The sequence below is a fragment of the Octodon degus genome, unplaced genomic scaffold (genome assembly GCF_000260255.1).
Source record: "Octodon degus isolate 3935 unplaced genomic scaffold, OctDeg1.0 scaffold00056, whole genome shotgun sequence".
Lineage (NCBI taxonomy): Eukaryota > Metazoa > Chordata > Mammalia > Rodentia > Octodontidae > Octodon > Octodon degus.
In genome coordinates this window covers 11,776,430-11,800,134 of record NW_004524632.1, presented here as the reverse complement: position 1 = coordinate 11,800,134, position 23,705 = coordinate 11,776,430, and the positions used below count along the sequence as shown (strand labels likewise).

General features: G+C 52.4%; 2 protein-coding genes across 2 annotated transcripts in view; one reads left to right on the top strand and one right to left on the bottom strand.

Moving 5' to 3' along the window:
* The window catches only part of G6pc3 (glucose-6-phosphatase catalytic subunit 3), a 4,647-nt gene extending 4,512 nt beyond the window's left edge, over positions 1–135 (bottom strand). Inside the window, exon 1 of the mRNA XM_004633931.2 lies at positions 20–135. Within this exon, the coding sequence (XP_004633988.1) occupies positions 20–135 (116 nt within the window). The remainder of the gene's footprint in view (positions 1–19) is intronic.
* A 4,868-nt stretch (positions 136–5,003) lies between these two features.
* On the top strand, positions 5,004–22,416 carry Lsm12 (LSM12 homolog). The gene is made up of 5 exons (XM_004633815.1): positions 5,004–5,261; positions 7,191–7,324; positions 20,781–20,890; positions 21,782–21,908; positions 22,172–22,416. The coding sequence occupies exons 1-5, from the start codon at positions 5,138–5,140 to the stop codon at positions 22,262–22,264; spliced, it is 588 nt and encodes a 195-aa protein (XP_004633872.1). The 5' UTR covers positions 5,004–5,137; the 3' UTR covers positions 22,265–22,416.
* Positions 22,417–23,705: the final 1,289 nt, after the last annotated feature.

Sequence of the window (23,705 nt, the reverse complement as noted above, 5' to 3'; positions counted from 1 at the left end):
GCCCGCGCGCCCGGCCCACCCGCCCCGAGCCGGCGCGCCGTCCTCCGTCGGGCGTTCTTCCGGGTCTTCTCGGCTACGGCGCAGCGGCAGGGACAAACCTGTGCGGAGGCGTTCCCTCGCGGCCCACGTGGCCATCGCTGGCACGTGGGCAGCCGGCGCGGAGCGCGCTGCTGCTGTTCCGGGTTAAGGTACGAATGGATCCGCGCCCCGCCCGGGTGCTGCAGCGCAGAGGTCGCCGGTGTCATTAGAGCCGGAGTCCAGTCCCATCTCCTGTGCCGCCGATTGCCCCTCTGTCTCTGGGCTCCCCGGGAAGAAGGCTGCCACCCGAGACGGCGCCACCGCCCAGCACCGCCTTCCCCGCTCGAGATCCCTGCTCTGACGCCTGCGATTTGGAGGCCCACAGACACCCAGACCCCTGGATTTTGAGCGAGCTTCCCTAAGGAAGGGAATGCTGCCTGCCAGTAATCCCAGCACTCTGGATCCTGAGACAGGAGGGTGTAATCCCAGCACTCTGGATCCTGAGACTGGAGGGTGGCCACAATTTTGAGACTGGGCTGCATAGTGAGTTCAAAGCCAGCCTGAACCACATAGCAGTACCCTGCTCAGAAGACCAACAAAATACAAAAAACAAAAAACATATCACACGCACACAACCAGAATAGTCTCACCTTTCTCTCAGATCTAACTTTGCTTTTTTTTTTTTTTTTTTTTTTTGCAGACCCGAGGATTGAACTCAGGCCCTTGCGCTTATTCTACTGAGCCATCTCCCTGGCCCTAGCTTTGCTTCATCCCCTTCCATTCTTCTGCCATATACAACTGCTGGGCAGATAAGCCAAGAGAGATAATAGTGTCCCTTTGGGAATAAAAGGAGGGGCACACTACCACAACAAATTTGGAAGGTCACGCAAAAACATAGAAAACTCTGTTAGGTGAGATCAGGTGGAAGGAGAGTGATTTGGCGCCTCAGTTTTACCTCAAGTCAATTTGTTTATTTTTTTGGTTTGGTTTGAGACAAGATTTGAGTTTGTAGTTCAAACTATGCTTAAACTCACTGTGTAGCCCAGGCTGGTTTCCAACTTGAGGCAGTTCTCCTGGCTGACTCACCTGAGTGTGGGGATTACAGATATGAGCCACCATACCTGGTTCTGGCCGCTTTTCTATTTGTATTTATTTGGTACAGGGTCTCACTACACAGCACAGATGCACAGTGATCTTCCTGCCTCAGCCTCCCCAGTGCTGGGATTACAGGCGTGCGCCACCACACCTGGCTTCAGTGGCCGGCTTGGCACGGGCCTGCGTGGCATGTCACACCAGGAATGGAACCTGGGTCCTTGTGTTTGCCAGGCAGGTGCTTAGACCACCGAGCTAGTTCCCTAGACTGTATTTTTTTTTTTTTAATTTTAAATCTTTATTTTTTTGGGGGGCTGGAGAGATGGCTCAGTGGTCTAAAGCACCTACTTAGAACAAGCTTAGCAAAGCACAGGGACCGCGGTTCGATCCCCTAGCACCACATGCCAGCCAGCCCCGCCCCCTGGTGGGCTGAGCTGGCCACACACACACACACACACACACACACACACACACACAAATAAATCTTTATTTTTATTTATTTTTTAACATTTATTTATTTATTTATTTATTTATTTATTTATTTATTGTGTGTGTGACCAGCTCAGCCCACCAGGGGGCGCGGCTGGCTGGCATGTGGTGCTGGGGGATCAAAGGGCAGTCCCTGTGCTTTACCAAGCTTGTTCCAAGTAGGTGCGTTAGACCACTGAGCCATCTCGCCAGCCCACAGACTGTATTTTTGAGACAAGGTCTTGCTGTGTAGCTTGGGCGGGCCAATTGCTGGGATTACAGGCTAGTACCAGTAGGCCAGCCGCTTTAGCCACTTGTGTTCTGATGGGGATGGGTGAAAATGAGAATGTAAACAGGGTTGTTCAAAAGAGATCAGTGTGTGTTCAAGGTGTGGGGCATGAGTGTGGGGGACACATCTATAATCCCTGAATTTGGGGAGGCTGAGGCAGGAGGAGTTCTTCTAGTTCAAGGCCTGGGCTACATAGCCAGACCTTGTCTCATCAAGCAAGAAGAGGCAGTACGGGACAGGTAAATCAGGTGCAGCGCTTTCCTGCTAAATGCTTTTCAGTTGCCTCAAGGAGAAAGTCCATATTCGTTAGAGTCTTTGAAAGTCTGCCTCTGCTCTGTCCTCTGCTTTTAGCTCTTACTGTACCCTTACCCCTGCCTAACTGCACCCAGGGCCTCCCACTTACTGGGCAGGCGCTCTGTGCCAGAGCTGTAGCCTCAGGCTTGGCTTGTATAATTTTTCTGGCCTACTTTCCTCTGTTCCTTGAAATGCCTAGGCCCTTCCTAGAGATTCTGGCATGTGCCACTAAACTGTCCAGTCAGGGCTGTAACTTGTGACTCTCCTGTCTCAGCCTCCCACAGTGCTGAGGATTACAGCTGTGTACTACCACGGCCAGCTAGGTCTGAAGTTTAAACTGCACACTGTTCCTACGGAAGTGGCATCCTGGGGGCTTGCACTGTCCTGCTACCACCATCCTGGGCGGCATCCTCTTGTCCCGTGTTACCTAAGCTGTGTGTGTATGCTGTGTTCTCATTCATCACTGACCCCAGATCCATTGTTGTAATAGCTCTATGCCTGTATTCAAGTCACCCTCATTTTACTTCCTAATGCAGCAGAAAAGTCGTGATAAGGGCCGGTGAGATAGCTCAGCAGACTAAGCGCCTGCTTAGGCAAGCACAGGGACCAGGGTTCAATCCCTGGCATCACATGGGAGCCAGCCCTGCCCCCGGGTGTGCTGTGACCGAGTCTAGGCATGGTGGTGCACGCCTGTCATTCCGGCGCTGGGAAGGCTGAAAGCAGGAGGATCCATAGGAGTGTGAGCTGCACGTAGTGAGACCCCTGCATAAAATACAAAACAAAACACACAAAAAAATAGTAGTGATGTTGGCAATAGTGATATGCCAAAGAGAAGCCATGTGTACTTCCTCTAGTTCAAAGGAGGGGACAGTGCCAGAGGATCCTTGGAGACTGATCCTGTTCATGTGCATTTTATCACAGCATATTGTTAGTAGCAGCTATTGCTGTTAATCTCTTACTGTGCCCAATTTACACACTGAACTTTGTCATCAGGGTGTATGTATGTACAGGAAAACAGTATTTATCAGGATCAGTACTATCCAGGGTTTCGGCATCCATATAAAAAGTGGAGTGGAATTCCAAGTACATGTGGATTGTTATGGGGACACAGCAAGGATGAGAGACACAAAATTTTTCGAGAACACATGTATAGCCAGGTGGATGGCACAGGTCTATTGTCCCAGCACTCCGGAGTCTGAAGCCGGAGCCTCACTTTGACGCTGGCCTGGGCTACATAGTTTAAAGCCAGTCTGAACTACACAGCAAGACCCTGTCTAAAAGTATGAAGGAGAAAGACCCTATTCCCATTAGAGTGATTGGACCTGTAACCCCAACACCAGGAAATGTTTGCCTCTGAAAGTCAGAAAAGTCTTGAACTTTGTGTAGATTCAGTAGTGCCGAAGGTGGCCCCTTGCCTCCCTCCTGGCTAGAGAACAGTCACCCTTTCCCACACGGTGGAGGCTCCCGTGTGTCGACACTGTTGGAACGTGGCAGAGTCAGTGGTGGGCAGATCAGGCCTCAGAACTGCTGCACTGGGGCTGTACTGGGGGGCCTAGACCCTTCCCCAGGGACCCGTGGTGCTGTCACTGCTGTGGTTCCTGCTTTGGGTCTGGCTTTCCAGGGAAAGGGCAGTGAAGTGTCCTGGGGCCCACGGGTGAAGGGCTCACAGGAAACGAACTTGCTGGTCCTCCTGGGCACCATACACATACACAGCGGCTCACTGAAACCGCTGATACCTTGAGGCAGGTGCTCATGTCCAGCATAGGATGGCACTAAACAGTACTTTCTTTGGAAACAGGCAGACTGTAATCCTGGAATTTGTATGACCCTGGGTAAGTTTAGTCTCAGGCTGCTTTTTGGGATTACTGGGACCACATGTTGCGCAGGCCCTGCCCCTGGGCGTGCTGAGCCAGAGCGCTAGTCCAGGTGTGGTGGCATGCGCCTAGGGAAGCTGAAAATAGATCACTACGAGTTTGAGCTACGTAATGAGACTGCACAAAATACAAAATAAATAAATGAATAAATAAATAATAGCGATGGGTTGAACCCAGGGCCTTTGCACTGGGGCTCCAATTTGTGATCCTCCTGCCTTGGCCTCCCAGGCTACTGGGATTATAGACACTGGCTACCATGCCTTGCTAGACTTGATTTCTTCATCCATAAATGAAGGTAATGATTGCAATGTGAAATGGTTGTTGGATGCTCTATAAGTGGTATGCAGATCCTGATGAAGAAATAGGATCAGGTTATGTGCTCAAGGTTCCAAACTTGTTAAGTGGCAAACCTGTGGCTCGGATTTCGCTTCATCCCACTCGACAGTGTCCCTCCAAGAACCTCTTTGTAATAGGTTGTAATTGGGCCCGCGAGATGGCTCAGCGGAGTAAAGCACCTGCTTAGGCAAGCGCAGGGACCGCGGTTCAATCCCTGGCACCACACGTCGTGCCAGCCCCGCCCCCAGGGCAGGCTGAGCGGGCACTGAGGCCCAGCTAGTGGCGCAGGCCTGTAACCTCAATGCTGGGGAGACTGGAAGCAGGAGGATCACCACGAGTCACCGTGCGCGAGCGGGCCTCCTCAGGTCCTCTGGACTCGCGGTTCTTTAGAGCTAAAGCGGGGTAATACAGGTTATTTTTGGGAGTTCATTCATCAGTGTGAAAGTGTGCACACGTGGGAATGGAGCAAACTCCTTTTTCCCATCTGCCGTCTCGTAAGGCCCGGCCTTAAGGAGGTCACGTCCTTGAGGCCAGACTTACAAGGACCGGGCCCACGCTGGCCAGTTCAGGTGCTAAGAGCTCGGCTTGGCTGACCACCTCTCCGCTCGCTCTCTTCTCCACCGCCCCGCAGGCCACGCCCACCACGCAGCCACGCCCAAGCGTCTGACGTCAGCACGCCTGCGTCGCGGCGCGGCGCTGACTGGGGGCCCGGCTTTCGCCCGCTGCTGCCGCCGCCGCCGCCGCCGGCCGCGGCTGCTCTCCCAAGATGGCGGCTCATCCGGGCGAGTATTTCAGCGTCGGGAGCCAGGTGTCGTGCCGGACGTGCCAGGAGCAGCGGCTGCAGGGAGAGGTGGTAGCCTTCGACTACCAGTCCAAGATGCTGGCTTTAAGTATCCTTCGGCGCGCGGAGCCGGTGGCCGGCGCGGAGGAGCGGCGTGGGGGGCGGGGGACGGCGGTGGCTGGGCCTCTCCGGGCCTAGGGGCGACCGGCGCCCGTGGCGTTCGGGGCGCATGCGCGCGGCCTGGAGCGCCCCTCCCCCCGGGTGCCGCGGGCCGCTTAGGGGACCCCGTCGCCTGGGCCTGGCGGGAGTGCAGCGCCCACGGCTGCCTGGGTTCGGCGGGAGCCTTGACACGCGGTGGCTCCGCGCAGGGACGCGGCGATCGGGAGCGGGCGGCGGCGGCGGCGGCGCCGGGCCGGCGAGCTGGGGGAGGCCGGATGGGGGCTGCGGGGCCTGGGGAGGGGGCGAACGGGTTGCGGGTGTAGGAGCGGGGTGTGCGTGGGGCTCAGTTCCTGGGAGACGCGGCGGCGGCACGGTGACCCAAAGGCCTTGCCACGCCGAGGGGTACCGCTGCGGGACAGAGTTGTGTCTGGGCCGGTGGCTTTTGCACCGGTGCCCGTGTGTGCGTGGTGCGCTGGAGTGGGGTGCGTGCTGGTCCTTAGGTTCCCAGGCGCCGGGGAGAGCTCGGGGGAGGGCTTGCCACTTCTTCCAGGGTCTCCTCTGAGGATGTGTGGGTTACAGGTGACAGTTCCCGGCCCCACGCCTGGAGCCCCGACTTTCCATAGCTTGCCCTAGTTTTGAGAGTAGCAGTATTAAACTTGAATGGAAAAGGGGGCCAACTCCTTTGAGATGGCAGTGATTTGTGAATTACTGCAGCCAACTTAGTCTCAGAAACGCTTCCTGGTTGGAGTACGTGTGCCCGTTGTGGCTTCTTTTATTTGATCCACAGGTGGGTTTAACCAAACTTTTAATTTAAAAAAAATTCCTTTTTCGAAGTGTATTCTTTCGTGGCATCTTGGCATCTTTATTATCTATGTATTATCAATTTTGAGATAGGGTCGCATTATGCACTTTGTGCTGGCCTTGAACTCAATGTAGGCTAAACTGGTCTCCAGCCTGTAGCCATCCTCCTGCCTCAGCCTGCTAGTGCTGTGATGACAGGTGTGTACCACCATGCCCAGCTTTATGGCATTTTTGAAAGGGACATTGAGTTGGATGCCTTTGAGTGTCAAATATTTTGCTTAGCCACTAGTTGTAGATATCTAGTTTCAGAGAGGTCTTTACAAGATTAGTCACTCTTTCCGTCCTTTTTAACACGAGGTCCTGTATAGATGTTTATTTGTGGACTTTCTGGAAAAAGGAGGGCTCACTACTTTGAGTTGGCGTGGAGTAGGTTCTTAGTGTATGGTTGAAGAATGAATGGATGGGTGGATGACCAAACTAGGCAGAGCACCTGAGGTTTCCTTCCCAGTTTTCTCAAATCTGAGACATCTTTCTTTTTAAAATTTTATTATTGTTGTTATTATTATTATTGTTGTTGTTTATACAGGGTCTTGTGGCTCAGTTCAGATTCCTAGTGATCCTCTTATGTCAGCCTTCCCAATGCCGGGATCACAGGCGTGCATGACCACGCCCAATTTCGGGTGGGTATGGTGAGGCTGGGGTTCCAGGACTGGCATGGCATGCAGTACCAGGGATAGAACTTGGGACTTTGTGCATGGCAGGCAGGCGCTTAGACCACAGGGCTGTCACCCCAGCCCAAACCTGAGAGATCTTAAATCTGAAAAAGTACAACAATACTATGCAGATAGGGGATGTTACACCAAGAACAGTAAGAGCTGGCTCTGCATGTGTTTTCAGACCTTAGGCAGACAGCAACACAGAGCAAACTGCATTTGCCACTGACTTTGGGGCTTATAGTTTGAGGTTTGGACAGGAAGAAGGTGATGGGGAGAGTTGGGGCCTTGTGTGACCTTTCATATCACACAGCCGTGCGGGAATCTCTCAGGACCTGTGTTCCTTAACTTTATTTTCTCACCAGAATGTCCCTCATCCAGTGGAAAGCCCAACCACGCAGACATCCTGCTCATAAACTTACAGTACGTTTCAGAAGTGGAAATAATTAATGACCGAACAGAAACTCCTCCTCCCCTAGCTTCACTCAATGTTAGTAAGGTAAGGACCAGGGCAGGCTGGTGCCAGGACGCTGGCAAGGAGTTCCGCTGACTGGGTGACATGGGCATGATGGCTGTGTTTATCTGATTTGCAATTGCTTGTTGTGATACCTTTTAAAAGAAAATGTATTTATTGAGTTTTTCTCTTTATTCTGGAGTATCGTCAGTAGCATTTAAGACGTGTCGTGGGCTGAGGTGTGGCAGGGGAAGAGTGCCTGCCAAGCATGTGAGAGGCCTGGGCCTTGGTTCTCAGTGCAGCTCTGGAGCAGGCTGTCATCCCTGTGAGGGAGGCCCCCAGGCACAGCGTGGTGCGGCAGGCTGAGTGAGGGGCAGGTAGGGCCTGCATGCTTGTGCAGTCTCAGTGTCTTGGGCTGTGCTCTGCAGGGTTTTTCAGATGCCAGAGCATTCGTGACCTTCAAAAGTTTCAAAGTCACTTTTGTAGACTTTGACTTTTGTTCTACCTTTGGATTTTGAGGCCTATTAGTGCATAAAATGTGTGGGATATATTTGTCCCAAATTAATCTCGGGGAATTCTGAGTCCCTGTTTTACCTCCGGCATTGGCTCTGGTTGCTCCTGCTCGGTCTTGACACCCCAAGCTGCTTTGTAGCGTCTGCCTCCCAAGCACTCTTCCCTCCAGCAGGACACAGGTATACTCACCTCTTCCGAGAAGTCTTCTTGCATCATCCAGGCTAGGGCGACTTCGCTGCTGTTACTTGAAGACTAGCTAGTCCTCCACAGCTGAGGTGACTGTACTGTGCATGGCATGACCTGGGGCCCTTGAGGGAGAAAAGGAGGTACTTTTACTTAAACAGGAACAAGAGGTGCAGATTGGTGTGTCCTGAGCAGATGGAACCCAAGATGACCCTGTGTGTAGGCTTTTTGTAGGTAGCTGTGTTCCTTTTCTTCTTTTTTTTTTTCCTGAACCGGGGATTGAACTCAGACCCTTGCGCTTGCCAGGCAAGCGCTTACTCTACTGAGCCATCTCCCCGGCCCCCTTTTTCTTCTTTATTTATTTATTTATTTATTTTTTTTGTGGGAGGTGGAACTGGGCGTTGAACTCAGGCCCTTGCGCTTGCCAGGCAAACACTTATTGTACCGAGCCATCACCCCGGCCCCTGTATTTCTTATCTGACTTCCGTCTCACCATGTTTTCTCCTGGGTAGATGGTAATTGTGCCCACTTTGTTCACTCTTGAGTATGCAGAGCTTGTTTACTTGGTACTTGGTGGATATGTAAGCTGTGTATTGGATTTTAGTGGCAGCTGCCTCTCCCGGAGTCTCCTGGAGTCTGTGGTGGAAGTCTCACTCTGCAGGAACTCTGGGATAACGCATGTCTCCACCTCTTTGGGAGTGGGGTTGCTGCAGCTAGGCAAAGCAAGGAGGCACTTTGGCAGCCAGAGCAATGGACGTGGCTGGGGCCTGGGAGCACCTGAGTCTCATGGTAAGATGTCACATGGTTTTCAGTGGTGGCTGGGGATAGATTTGGAAGGGTCTTAGGTTCCATACTGAAGGCTGCTGTGGCATTCAGGAGGCCTCATTCTTTGAAGTCTGTAGATTTTAAAACAGTGGCTTAGTTTCGTATATCCTTTCATTCTGAGTGATTCAGGAGAACAGTAGGCACCAAGATGTCCTTTGGTGTGTGTTTATTTATTTACTTGTTTATGTATTTAGGACAGGGTCTACAAGGGTCTACAGGGTCTCACTAGGTAGATTGAACTTGTAGTGATCCTCCTGTTTTCAGCCTCCCAAGTGCTGGGATTATGGGTGCGTGCCACCATGCCAAGGCTCAATTGCCATCTCAGTGCGCTCCGGGCATCGGGCCAGCACAGCATGTTGGGGATCAAACCCTGGCTGCTGTGCTCTGCCTAAGCAGGTGCTTCAGTCCACTGAGCTATCTGGTTGGCCCTCATCCTTTTGTGTTTATTGAGGATGAAAAGTCTATGCTGGACATTTTTTTTTTTTTTTTTTTTTCAGAACCAGGGATTGAACTCAGGCCCTTATGCTTGCCAGGGAAGCGCTTATTCTACTGAGCCATCTCCCCGGCCCTTGTGCTGGACCTTTCGTGAAGAGTGCACGGACAGATATTTTAGAGACATGCTTCTCTTGAGCTGAAAAGGTCCTGGGCCTCTACTCCCATGGCCTGTGCTGAGTCTGCGCGGTGCTGGCTCAGGGAGTGTTGAGACATGTCTTCTTCCACTCGACCGCAGATAGCTGAGGCTCTGTGTTGGTTGGTTTGCAGATTATCTTGCTGTTAGTGCTTTGCTTTCCGCTGGCCAGTTTTATATTTACCAGCCGTGTTAGGATTCTGGGTTTCATCTGCTGTTTTGGGAAGGCAGCAAGAAGTAATAACCCTGAGGTGTGAGTGCCAGAAGTCTACTTTTCTTACCCCTTGAGAAGCCTTGAAAAGGGTGCACTGGGCAGAAGAGGCAGAAGCTAAAATCCAAGATTCAGGTTGGAGAGTTTCCTTGGATTGTGTGCCTTTGTTTTTCCTTTCTCAGAGACATTCATGAATTATTTTGTCTTCGGCTCCTTGAAGCCCGCTTTTGAGGTGCCCGCTTGACCATTGCCCAAGAATCCTCCAGAATCTAGGATTGGAGCACCTGCTCGGCTCCTCCTGGGTCAGCTTGTCTGCCGGCTCTATGCTGTTGCTCGAGTGACGTGTTAATTTTGTCCCGTTTTCAAGAGTGTGAACTTGGGTTTCTTAGGTGGAGGGTGGTCCAAGCCTGTAGAGCGATTGAATGTGTCCCAGACAAGGCACAGGAAACACCAGATGTGGTGCCATGGGAGCTGGCAGCTGGACGAGGGCTGAGTATTCTTGGAGCTCCGCGCGAGAGTGCCCGTGGGCTCAGCCTGCTCACCTGGGAAGTGCGCTGCCTGTGGACATAAACTGGGTTTACTTCAACCCAGCCAGAAGTGGAAGAGGACTTCTGAAAGAAAGAACAGCTCAACTAGAGGACACGTAAACGTGCAGCTTCTTGGGAGTGACCTGTTTGGCTTTGGGTGGTCAGGAAGAGGAAGCTGGAACAGGGCGTTGGAGTCGCAGGAGGGTGAGGCCTTAGACACCATCTTGTGTGTGCTAAGAAAGCCAGGGTCTTGCACGTGCTAAGCAAGTGCTCTACCTCTGAGCTGTGCTCCACCCCTGAATATGATTGTAAGTTCTCCATAGTAACATGGCACCCTGAGTGTTCAGCATTTCTTCTTCTTCTTCTTTTTTTTTTTTTGTGGAACCGGGGATTGAACTCAGGCCCTTGTGCTTGCCAGGGAAGTGTTTATTCCACTGCGCCACCTCCCTGGCCCCAGTGTTCAGCGTTTCCTGACCTTTGTTTGTGAAGTGCAAGTGCCAGTCCCAGTGAGGTCCCTGTGCCTTGCTGGGGCTCCTTGTGAGCTGCTGTTCCTCGGGGAGCCCTGGGCCTCCCAGGGGGTGAAGTGGCTGTTTCTCAGCAGTGCCTCTGGACGAGTACAGTGTCTTACTCCCTGGGACACCATTACCCTGGGTTAGTAGTGTCCTTGGAGGTGCTGGGGTCTAGCAACATGAATGTTACTCTCTTGTGTAGCATTTACCGCACCTTAACTGACCTGTATGTGATGGCACACTCCTATCAGCCCTGTTCCCTGGGAAGCTGAAGCAGGAAGATTGCGAATTTGAGCTCAGTCTTGGCAATTTAATGGCTTTTTAAAGTGGTAGCAAAGTTTACTTGAAAAAGTAAAAGTGCAGGAGAAATTAGCTCTGCAGTGAGATGACAATCACCCTAGAGTGTGCCCGGTGAGCAGACTTCTCAAAATAAAACAGGGCTGAGGATACAGCTCAGCCTAAAGGTCCTGGATTTAGTCCCCAGCTTAAAAAAAAAAAAAAGAAAAAGACAGCGAGGGCTTCAAGGTGGAGCTCACTGGTAGAATGCATGCTTGCCACACGCCAGGCCCTGGGTTCAGTCCTCAGTGCCCAAAGTAAAAGCAATCACATCTGGGGAAAATGCCTTCTGCTGCGAGCCCTGCTGGGGCCGCGCTGTCTGTTTCTAGCGCTACCTTATTTTACACTCACGTCAGCTGTGTGATCTTTTCGAGGGTCCTTGGAGTGCTCGTTTTACCTCTAGTTGGAGAGGTGAGCGAACAGTCTTGAGTCCAGCGGGTTCCCCGTCTGGGTGGGGTGTGGGCTGTACTCGAGGCTGAGCAGGTGGGTGGCTCACACACTGGCGCAAGGCCTCAGATGCTCGTGGGCACTGTCTCGCGGGAGAGCAGACTGAGGCTCCGTGATTGAGGCCGTGCAGTGAGTGGTAGAGCTGGGATCAGTTACTCAGAGCACACTTTGTCCTTGTGTGATCAGCCCCAGTACCTCCAGACCCCAACACAGTCCTGGTCCTGGGGCTGTGTGCAGGGCTTTTGTTTTGAGTTGTGTTGCAATGCTTTATTTTTTTTTTTTAACTTTTTTTTTTCTTTTTTTTTGTTTTGTGTGTGTGTGGCCTGCTCAGCCCACCAGGGGGCGGGGCTGGCTGGCATGTGGTGCTGGGGGATTGAACTGCTGTCCCTGTGCTTTGCTTAGCTTAGCTTGTTCTAAGTAGGTGCTTTAGACCACTGAGCCATCTCACCAGCCCAATAATGCTTTATTTTTATGTTAAGACAGGGACTTGCCAAGTTGTCCAAGCTGGACGTGACCTTGTGGCCCTCTTGCTTGTGCCTCACGCAGTGCAGGTGTTACACATGCCAGAAAGGATAAGGGGCTGAGGGCAGCATGCTAGGCTCCAGGGTGCACCAGCAGGGGGTCAAACGATGGTCCCTGCACTTGTCTAAGCTTGCCTAAGCAGGCACTTTAGACTGTTGAGCTATCTTGCCAGCCCCCCATTTCAGTTTTAAAGACCAACTCAGAGCTGAATCAGTACTGTCAGGGCCCTGAAGCCTTGGCTGAGCCTGCCAGTCATGCTTTGGTATGCGTCTGTGCATCTGGGAGGGCGCTCCAGGACTGTCAGAGGTGGCCCCTCCTGTACTTTGGGGTCCCCCTGAGGCTTCTTTGGTGGGTTTCAGTGCTGAGTGCCATGGGTTCAGCTGGAGTCTGGTTTTAGGGAAGGGGTGACTTCTGCTTTGCTTTTCTTGTTCTTTTCAGAGCCCAGGAAGCAGCAGCACATGGCTGTCACTGAATAAAATCCACCCTTTAGCTGGGCCTGGTGGCTACATCTGTCATCTTGACTACTTGAGAGGCTGAGACAGGAATGTTGCTAGCTAGAGGCCAGTCTAGGCAATGTAGTGTAAGCCTTTATCATTAAGAGAGAGAGAGAGAGAGAGAGAGAGAGAGAGAGAGAGAGAGAGAGAGACAGACACACACAGAGTAGAGGTATACATAGATACATGTAATGTAATGTAATGTAGACAATGTAGGGGCTGGAGATATAGCTCAATGGTGTAAGTGCCGGCCTGGTAAGCGCAAGGTCCTGAGTTCGATCCCTGGTACTGCCAGAAAAAGGCAGCCCTGAATGGGTTGCCCATGAATGTAGACAATGTACAGTTGCAAGTGAAATCAGCCCTTTCCTACAAATGGGACTCCCAGTTCAGAGACATTGTACAGCTAGCTGGGGGCAGGGAGCTAGCTCTGCAGTTTAAGCACCTGCTTGGCAAGCACAAGGACCCGGGTTCGATCCCCGGTACCGCATGCCATGTGGACCCTGTGCCAGGCTGCCCACTGAGACCAGGGGTGGTGGGGCATACCTGTAAGTCCAGTGCTGGCATGGCTGAGACAGGAGGGTCACTACGAGTCTGAGCTGTGTAGTGAGACCCTATACCAAATAAATTAATGAACAAACAACTAACTGGGGTGGGGATAACCCTGCTGAGGTGGAGTGCAGGAGTACATCCTCAGGTTTTTGTTTTTGTTTTTGGTAGAACCGGGGATTGAACTCAGGCCCTTGCACTTGCCAGGCAAGTGCTTATTTTACTAGGCGGTCTCCCCGGCTCCCTCAGTTCTATTTTTATATTTTATTTTGAGACAGGGTCTTGCTAAATCAGTACATTGCCTCCAGCTTAGGTTTAAACCTATGGTCCTCCTGCCTCAGCCTCCCAGAGTGCTGGGCTTACAGTGCTATGCAATACCTGGCATTTTTCATCTAATTATTCCAGTTAGTTTTTGGAAAGTATTCTCTTTAGGCTGGGCATAGTGGTACAAACCTGGGATTCCAGCTACTTTGGAGTCCTAGCAGGAAGATCTTGAGTTTGAAGCCAGCCTGGGTCATTTACTGAAACCCTGTTTCAAAATAAATATCAGGCTGGGAATGTAGCTCAGTGCTAAGTTTCTCTAGGATTAACAGACTCTAGTGGCTCCTACAGAAAGTAGAAAGGAAATTGCCTTGTGAGGTGTAACCACTGTAGTAACCATTCTTCTAGCTGCATGACGTGTACCTGAGATATTTATTAGAAATAATAAGAAAAAAATAACATGCGCTTACTGCGTTTTTATGAAATGACCCACAGACCACTTTTTCTGTGCTAAGAGTATATAACAAGATTTAGGTCTTCACAGCAGTAATACTAACAGGGCATTGTAGCCCATTTAGCTTTTGTGGTACTGGAAAATATTGACCCAAGGCCTATGCACTGAGCGACACCGTCCACTGCCGTCTCCCCCTTTTTTTTTTGAGGTGGGGTCTTGCTTTGTGGCCTAGGCTGGCCTAAAACTCACAGAGATACTCCTGCTTCAACCTCCACAGGGAGCGCTGAGATTGTGGTCATGCACCACTGCACATGACACTCTCTTCAGCCCTTTTTTAAATTTTTTTTTTTTTTTCCCCTGGGGGAACCGGGGATTGAACTCGGGCCCTTGCGCTTGCCAGGGAAGTGCTTATTCCACTGAGCCATCTCCCCGGCCCCTAATTTTTTGCTTTGAGACAAAGTCTTGCTAAGTTGCACAGGCTGGCTCAAATTTATGATCCTCCTGTCTCAGCCTCCCGGAGTGCTGAGATTACAGATGTGTGCTGCCACCCTGCAGGGTCCTCCGTGGCCAGTTTGAGCATTGTGGAGGCCACCTTCCTGCACCCGCCCCAGCCAGTGCCCTCCGTGCAGAGATGGGGGCCTGCCTGCAGCTCTCTGCTGGGCCTCCGGCCCCTGGTGTAGGGCATAGCTGGCTGTCGCAGCATCGCCACGCGTGGCTAACAAGGCTGTCGTCTCTGTGGATGTCTGGTTTCATTTCACACTAGACTGAAGATGGAACTGCCTGTCCTGCCTGTGCTGCCTGCAGCTGGACAACGTCCCCCCACCCCCACATGGCAGTGTGGCCCTGGCTTGGCAATGTCCTCTCCTGCCTCATTCTGGTGTGGAGGCGTGCTCCAGGCAACCTTCCTCTGATGTCCGGCGCTGAGGTGATGAGTCTGGGGCTGTCTCTTTCTCACGCAGGACTAGTTCTCCGGTGGCCCTGGGAGACCATCTAACTAGAGAAATGAGAGATGCTCAAGGATCTGGGTGAGACCAAGGCCCTTTATAGTCAGGGCAGACCGTTGGTGGACAGCTCACAGCGGAGCCCTTGCCTGGCTTGGAGAGCTCCTGGAGCAGTGCCCCAGCACTACACAAAGGAAAATCAACAACTCAGTCTTTCTTTTTTTTAACCAGGGAAGGGATTGAACTCAGGACCTTGGGCTTGCCAGGTAGGCACTTAAGCTACTGAGCCATATCCCCAGCTCCCAACAACTCAAGTCTTTTTTTTTAAATGTATTTGATACAGGGTCTCGCTACGTGGCTTAGACTCGTAGTGATCCTCCTGTTTTCAGCCTCCCCAGCACTGGGATTACAGGTGTGTGTGGCACCACGCCCCATTTCTGTGGCTGGCTCAGTGTGCCTGGCGGTGGGGCCGACACAGCATGTGGTGTCAGCCCTGGGCCCGGCACTTGGCTACTCAAGTGCTTAGTCTGCTGAACTATCTTGCTGGCCCTCAACAACTCAAGTCTTGAAAACACTCTTGTCCCCTTCTGAAAAGGGTTCCTGGAGATTGTCCTGCCTCATTCCTCAGTTGCCTGAGGAAACTTACAAGCCCACGCTTTGGCTGTGTTTCTCCTTGGTAAAGTGTTGACTCCAGGTTACAGCTACTTCACAGTGGCTTAGACTTGGCTCTTGGGCTGAAGCTGGGAAGGGTGCTGGTGCTGTGGTCAGGAATATGTGCTCTACCTGGCTGTGCGGGTGCTCTCAGGAGGCTGAAGCAGGAGGATCACAAGGTCATGCCTGGCCGGGACAATTGAGTGACTTACTGAGACCCTGTCTCAAATACAAAATTAAAATAGCTCAGTGCAAAGGCCCTGGTTTCAAACCCTCGGGGGGGGGGGGGGGCAGGGGGAAGCTTTGGAATTTGGTTCAGATCTACAACCTCCTGCCTGTAGCATAGTAAACTTGGACAAGTCTGACAGCTGTTTCACAGGGTTCTGTGATAGCAGAAGAGGGAACTTCAGCTCTGTTTATAGGGTTGCTTGAGATAAGTGCTTAATATTTGTAAATTAGGTACAGGAGTGGCCAACTAGACTGTAAATACTTAAAACATTTTTTTTTTAAACAGTAAAACACATTGCAGCAAGTCCTCTCAGAATGCTTCCTCTTGCTTCCAGCACACTTACGCATCACTTTGACGGGTTATGAGGTGAGAGAGGAGCTGAGAGTGCCCAGGGTGTGGCCCGCCTGGTGTCCCAGCAATTGGAGCAGACACAGGAGGATCCCTACGAATTTGAGGTCAGCTTGGACACACAGTGAGACCCAATCTCAGCAGAACCAAACTCTAGAAAATGGCGTGTGTGGCTGCCGAGTGCTGTCCAGTAAAAGGTGGGCCAGCGTGGCTCATCCTCCCAGCCTTGCGTGGCTCCTGCTGTCCCTGCAGACAGCAGAACCTCTGAGAGAAAACATCATCCACCGAGGATGTGTCTGCCCCAACCAGACACAGTGAAAGGGTGAATGGGTCGGAAGCAAGGAAGATTTTGAGGGGACTGTGGCAGTGTCTCTCCGTCAGCCAGATAGCTCAGCGGATTAAAGTGCCTGCTCAGGCAGATGCAGCCACCTGGGTTCTATACCCGGTGTGCCGTGCCATCCCCACCACTGGGCTCACTGAGACAGTGAATGAGGGTGGGCATGGTGGTGTGCGCATGTAATCTCAGCGCTTGAGAGGCTGAAAAACAGGAAGATCACTACAAGTCCAAACTGTGTAGTGAGACCCTTTCCCTAAAATACATTTAAAAAAAAAAAGAAAGGAGGAAAAGTTCACCCAACCTAGTTTTCTATCGTGCTGTAACTTGGTGCACAACAAGGCATAAGGGCTGGGGAGATAGCTCAGTGGAATAAGCGCTTGCCTGGCAAGCACAGAGGCCTGAGTTCAATCCCCGGTACCACAAAAAAGAAAAAGAAAAAAGAAACAAGGCATACGCTCTCGCTCTTCTGGGACTGGCTCTTGGGTCCCAGTGCTCACTGCAGGCATCCCTGAGGTAGCTAGCACACTCTGGCCTCCAGGGCACTCTGTTGCATTGGTGGGGCTGGGATTGGAGCCACAGCCCTGGTCCTTTTTGCTGTTTGTTTGTTTGTTTTTGGTTTTTTTAAGCTTTTTGAGACATGATGTTTTTGTATAGCTTGGGTTATGTGACACAGGCTAGCCTTACAACTCAGTCTGTCTGTCTCGCCTTCCTGACTGCTGGGCTTGCCGGCGTGTCACCCCAGCTGGATGATTTTGGTGCATTTTTAAATTTTTATTTCTTTTATTTTGAGGACAGGGTCTCACTATGTATTTCAGGCCAGTGATCCTCCTGCCTTAGTCTCCCAAGTCCTGGGACGACAGGCATGTGCCACCATACCGGGTTGATTTTTAGCTTTTGATGTGGTTGCCCAGGCTTGCAGACCGGCCTTGTATGTAGAATCCTCATGCTTCAGCCTCCTGAGTTCTGGAATCACAGGTGTGCCACTGTGCCTGTGGGCACAGTATCTTTTGGGTCTCTAACCATAGTATTTGAGGTTAAAAGGAGCAAGATTTTTAAAACTTCTGATTGATGGATGGATGGATTGTGGTACTGAGGACTGGACCTGGTGCCTTTGCACTGAGCAAGGGTTTGCTAATTCATTGAGCTGCCCAAGCTGGGCTGGAACTGGCATTTCTTGCCTTGACATCTGAGTGCTGGAATGCCAGGTGTGTATCCCTTAAAAGCCTGTCTCAGGTGTGACAGGTTAGTTCAGTAGCGCTGTGATTGCCTTCTGTGTGCAAGGCATGTGCTCCTCCCTAACACTAGGACGGAGTAGGGCCTGGGGCCAGGTTGCACTCACACTCAGTAGCAGTTAGCCCCATAGTGGCCTCCTGAGAGAGAGGTCTGGCTTCACAGGACAGCGTGGTTGAGTGATGTCTTAAGAGCACATTTCAGGCAGGGGCGTTGAGCTGGGTCCAGGAGCCTGGGGATGTCAAGCCCTCTGGATGTTGCAGACAGGGGCTTTATAGTATTCGGCCTCAGATCTCAAGGGAGGAGCAAGGCTCCCTAGTGGACGGTTGTCCCCACCAGGCTGCAGGCAGCAGCTCTGGGGGTCCTTTTTTTGTTTTGTTTTTTGGCAGAACCAGGGATTGAACTCAGACCCTTGCGCTTGCCAGGCAAGCCCTTATTCTACTGAGCCATCTCCCTGGCCCCCAACTCTGTGGGTCCTGGTCCTGTGATGAGAGCAGCTGGATGGAAGGTCCAGCACCCAGCAGGGATGACCACACTCACGCTGAGTGTGGCTGTTAGGGTCAGGAGGTCACCTCACCAGGTCCTCTGCCACTGTGTGGTCCTGGTGCCAGCTGGCCTGGCCTGCAGATGCTTCCAATAGAAATCTATCAGGGTCCCCTGACACCTGTGTTTTCCTGATCTGGGTGCAGACAGATGGCCCAGTTGGGGCCTCTGGAGCAGGACTGGTGCATGTTGCTGGGATCCCTGTGACTGCGCAGAAGCCATGTGTGGCATGTGGTGTCCAGTCACTCGGGCCATGCCTAGTGTTGATGTCCACAGCTTTGTTCCCAAGTTCTGGTGCTTCTCTGCTGCCCATCCTGGGATGTGTAAGGGCCCAGGAAAGGGATGGTGAGTAGAAAGGAACAGGCCATAGGGTGCAAATAGTCAAGTGCAGGGGCTGTCTGTGGTTGGTGCCAGCGTAAGCCTGGATGGAGCCTCTGTGGGGTGCTGACTGGTTATAGCTTCAGTGTGGACTGTCTGGGGTGAGTAGCATGATGCTGCCATGGAGCGGTGCCATGTGGGTGACAGCCATAGGCAGGCAGAGTTGCCACCCTGATGACCCCAAGCCTCCAGGGCTCAGCCTATCCTGCACTGCTTGCCCAAGTACCTGAGCTGTTTGTAGCTCAGGAGTCACTTGCTGAGGGAAAATTTAGATTTGTGCATCAGTTAACTTGAGGGTACCTACAGAAGATTTTGCCAAGTTCTCTGTAAGCTTTCATCCCATCTTTTTTTTCTTTTGTTGATTTTTTGGAGATAGGGTTTTGTTTTGTACCCCAGGCTGGACTCAAGCCTGCAGCGATCCTCCTGCATCAGCCTCCTGACTGTTGGGATTTCAGGCGCGTACCACCATGCCCCATTCTCTCCCCTCACCCATTTTTCAGGAGAGGTAGCACTTGTAGCTTCTCTTCATGGAATGCTCTTCCTGTGCCTCACTGGTGGAGTCTTCTGTGGCAGGATATACCCTGGCACTGTAGCTGGGTGTCTGATTGGAGCAGTTTCCCAATTGTCATGGAAACGCAGCTTGCACATGACAGCCGGAGGTCTCTGAGTGTGCAGACTCTAGAGCCACACAGCTCAGCTGCAGTGCAGTAGGTGGAGCGGTTGAGAGTATTGGGGCTGAGCTCAAGTAGGGCAGAGGAGAAGGCAGCAGCACCTTGGCAGCCTGCAGTCCTTTTGGCCCCAGCTTGCCTTGGGCTTTCTCCATACCTGGATGGTGCACACCGCTAACCTGTTCCCTTCCTTGCTTTTAGAGCTCAGGGAGGGGATATTGGGAAGTTGGTTTTCCATCACCAGGGTGCTGTTACTGGGCAGCCTCCACCAGGTCACCGCCATCTGAGGCTTACACCCACCCCTGGCGCACCACAAGGGTGCTCCTACCCTGTTGGTGTATTCAGTGGGCCAGCGTTGTGTCAGCTGCGCTGGGAGTGCCTGGCTTGTCTGTCCTGCTGATTTCCCTGTCCCTCTGATCACCTGTCTCTGAACATGCGTAAGGCGGCTCTTTGTGGTCAGTGGCGGGGACAGTTTTGTGCTGTCTTTCTGAAGACAGGCATTTCTATTGGAGCTGAGACCTGTGAGTGGACTGTCCTGCTGCTCACAGGCTGAATGCTGCCTGGCCACTTGCTGCTTCTGGGGTACTTGGCTGGGTCCTGCTTTTCCTGCAGCTTGGGTGAGCCCAGATCACCTAAGGCCTTAGTGAGAAGGGAGGCCCAGGGAGCCTTCCTGACACCCCACGTGCACTGCTTGTCCTTCCGTGTGCTTCTGGCTTTGAGAGCCATGGCCCATGTTCCTTCTGTAAAGGTGCATCCCTGTAGGCCCATGTGGCAGCCAGGCTGCCTATGTGCACTGAGGGCTTGGTCCTGGCCGAGGCCGCAGGCCTGGGGAGACAGCCAGTGGCAACACTGTGTAGGGCCCACCCAGAGCTGCCACCGGCTGCCTCCCCAGGCCTGTGCAGTGGGCAGAGGGTGAGCGTCTGAGGACCCAGAGTTCTGGGACGCATCCTCCATGTGTGGTGCGGGGCTGGTGCAGGCAGGTCACACCCTTGCCAGTTCTGCGTTTAGTCATGTGTTTGCCGGTGACATGAGTTTGCCTTGTCATTTGCCCAGTCACTTGTCCTGTGTGTGTCCACCTCAGCTCCAACAAAGCAGCTCCTCTGAGTCTTGGCACCCGAGAGTGTGAGGAGGGGTTGCCCTGGGCTTTCCCGGAGCTTCTGCAGCAGTTCTCTCCAGCTCCAGCCCCACCAGAGGGCAGTGTGAGTGCAGGGCTGTGGAGGCTGTGGCCCTGGCTCTGCTGCTGTGAGGGAGCAGGTGAAGCTGCAGTGCCTTGGTTCCGCCGCTGCCGCTGCAGATGGGCCAGGCCTGCATCTGGGTGTACTCTCGGCACGTGTGCAGCTCTGCTCCCTGAGCCTGCTGCACACAGAGACATGGGGGCTCCTCTGCAGCCCTCTGCCCCCTCATAGAGCTTTCAGCCACACTCTGCTGGTCTGCACTGGGTCCCAGCACTGTCACTACCTGAAGTTGTTTAGGTGCTTGTATGCAGCCTGTCCCCAAGCCCAAGCACAATAGCTGGTGTGTGGGAGCCACCAAGGGAGGACAAGGAGGTAGCCAGTCTGCATGCCAGGGCCTGGCAGCTGTCCTGCTAGGTCTCCGGGTAGCTGTGGTCTCCAGTGAAACACAGTCCCTTGGACAGGTCTGTGGCTCCTGCCCGGCCAGGGTCTGGTGTCATGCTGGGGACTGAGCCATGTTTTCCTGAGTCTTTCCTCTCTCCACCCAGCTTGCCAGCAAAGCACGGACGGAGAAGGAGGAGAAGCTGAGCCAGGCCTATGCAATCAGCGCTGGTGTCTCCGTCGAGGGCCAGCAGCTCTTCCAGACCATCCACAAGACGTGAGTCGGGCAGGGTTCTGCGCAGAGTGGTGGGCTCAGTGAGGGATCTCCAGATCCCCTCCTGGCCTTGATTTCCTGTCTGTACAACTTTGCTTTGGCTGGACATGACATACACCTGTAATCCCAGCTACTCAGGAGGCTGAGGCAGGAGGGGTGTCTGCAAAGGAGGAGGAGGAGGAGAGGGACTGCAGGTATGGCTCAGTGGTAGGGCACTGGCATGAGCCAAACCCTGGGTTCAAGCTCCAGCACCCCAAGAACCCTTATTTTTTGTACCAGAAATCGAACTCAGGACCTTGTGCTTGCCAGGCAGGTGCTATGCTGCTGAGCTATATTCCTAGCCCAAGAACGCTTATTTTGGATTGACTTGTACATAAGTACCGTGCTAGATGTCATTGTCTGTAATCTAGAACTTGTGATTTCCTTCTTTTTCCTTTTCCCTTCCTTTTTCATTGTTATCTTCTGTAAAAGCTAGCACTGTGTTATTAGAGGAGCCTTATGCCTACATGAATTTTCTCGGTTATACATTGGGATGGGTTTAGGGGATTGGGGAGAGCAGAAGGCAACCTTCTAACCCTGTCCTGAAGAACATGGTGTCCCAGCAGAAGTCATCTGACCTCCTGCCCTCTGCCAAGTGTTCCAGGACCCTCCTGCGTCAGCCTCCCAGAATACTGGGATTACAGGGTTGCACCACCCTCCTGGCTGCCCCCCGATGCTGTTTCTCCAGCTCTGTGCTTTGCAGTGGCAGTTGAGGGCTCTGCTGGGATCAAAACCTTCCTTTTGTTGTGACCGCAGCATGACCGCTGCTGTGAGCCACGGCCACACCTGAGACGTTGCACTCCACCTCCTGGCCTCGGTACCCCACACATAACTTCTGTGCTTTTCTCCTTCCAGCATTAAAGACTGTAAATGGCAAGAAAAAAACATCGTAGTCATGGAAGAAGTTGTTATTACACCCCCCTATCAAGTGGAAAACTGTAAAGGCAAAGAGGGGAGTGCACTGAGCCATGTACGCAAAATAGTAAGTGATGGGGCCCTGTCGCACTTGAGTGCTGGGTGGCCTTGGGAAGGCGACAGCAGGTGCTGTGCCCCTTCAGCTGGCCCCATCCTGGGGGTGTGAAGATGGGTGAAAGTTCTGCATCGGAGGGGTGGGGATCATTCAGCTCGTGTTGCACTCGGGGTCCACTTCTGCCGCCAGCCTTGGTGTCAGCAGGCCTGGTGTCACCTGGGCGGTGGGCGGGGCATGCCTCAGCCCCTGTGCTGACGCTGCCTGGGCTCTTGCAGGTGGAAAAGCATTTTAGAGACGTGGAAAGCCAAAAGGTCCTGCAGCGCTCACAAGCCCAGCAACCACAGAAGGAGGCTGCCCTGTCGTCCTGAGGCCATGCGGCGGGGACCTCGGCACCCAGCGCACGGTGGCGGCTCACGGAGGCAGGCCGGGGAGGGGAGGGACCTCATGTTTCCTGCTGGCTCCTGCTCCCGGGGGCCAGCGCGTCCAGTCTTAGACTTGAACAGACAAACACCCAACAAAAGCGAACAGAGATAATTTAAAGTTGAATCATTACTTGACTAACAGACTTCGTCCGCCATGTCCTTGTCACAGCCCTTCTCCGACAGTCACCTTGTTAATTTTATTTTCAAAAGCCCCCTGTCCGCTCTGGCCTCTCACCTCTTCCTCTCTGGCCCTACTCTGTCCCTGCCGTTCTGTTTTTATGAGTGGCTTGAGTTGCCTTCCAAATGATTGAAAGAAACTTTGACATCTCTTCTTCCCAAATGAAAGTAACAAGCTGACTGTGACTCTTGAGTTGAGGCCAGAGCAGCTGACAGAGGTCTCACTTTAAACGTTTTCTTACTTTTTTTTCTTTTCTTTTTTTTTTTTTTTTTTTTTTTTTGCACAAGGCGTGGCTTGAATTAGTTTTATTTTTCTTAACTTTAAATATATATATGAAAATATATATTAAAATGTTCTCTAAATATTTTCTGCTTCTTGCAGGTCTCTTTTTACTAGATCATGGCCACTCTTCCCACCTCTTACCCCTGAAACACAATGTGTTGCCCTTCCTGTTGCCCCGCCAGCCACCGCCTCGGCTTGGGCCACCGAGGTGGGACTTGGCTCGGGGGTCCTGGGCCACTAGCAGGTTGCGGGCTGCGCCTGGCCCCTCTTGATCCTCGCGCCTCTCCATGGTACTAGAAGAGCTGCAGGGCTGCGCTTGTAGGGCTCGTCCTCCCAGGACACTGGGCTGCCCGCCCCACAAGATGGCACCAGCCAAGTCCCAAGCCCCACCCTCCTCACCCATGCCGCAGCCCAAAAGTGACAACTTACAAGCTCATAACAGCTTGTATGTGCTCCCGGTGGGCAGCAGCCTGGGAGGCGACTGGACTCTGGTGTGACTGACCTGCTGAGAGCCGCAGCCCGATTGGCACGCCACCGCGTGGGCGTGGGGCTGTGTGCGGGCCTGGCTGGTGCCTTGGGGGTGGGTGGGTTAACTACTATTCTTTTTGGCCATGATCTCCTTCCCTTCCTTTTTTTTTTTTTTTTTTTTTTTTTGAATTAAATGAATGGATCAAAATTAAATAATTCAAGCCCTGCCTTCAAAATGAAAAAAAAAATTTTTTTAGTATTGTTTAGCACAAACAACAAAACCCAATTTTTTTTAACCATTAAAAAAAAAAAAAAAAGAAAGACACTAAATGGTAATAACATGACTTTGTGGTTTTATAATTTTAATTGAGGGGCTGGTGAGATGGCTCAGTGGTCTAAAGCACCTACTTGGAACAAGCTTAGCAAAGCACAGGGACCGCGGTTCAATCCCCCAGCACC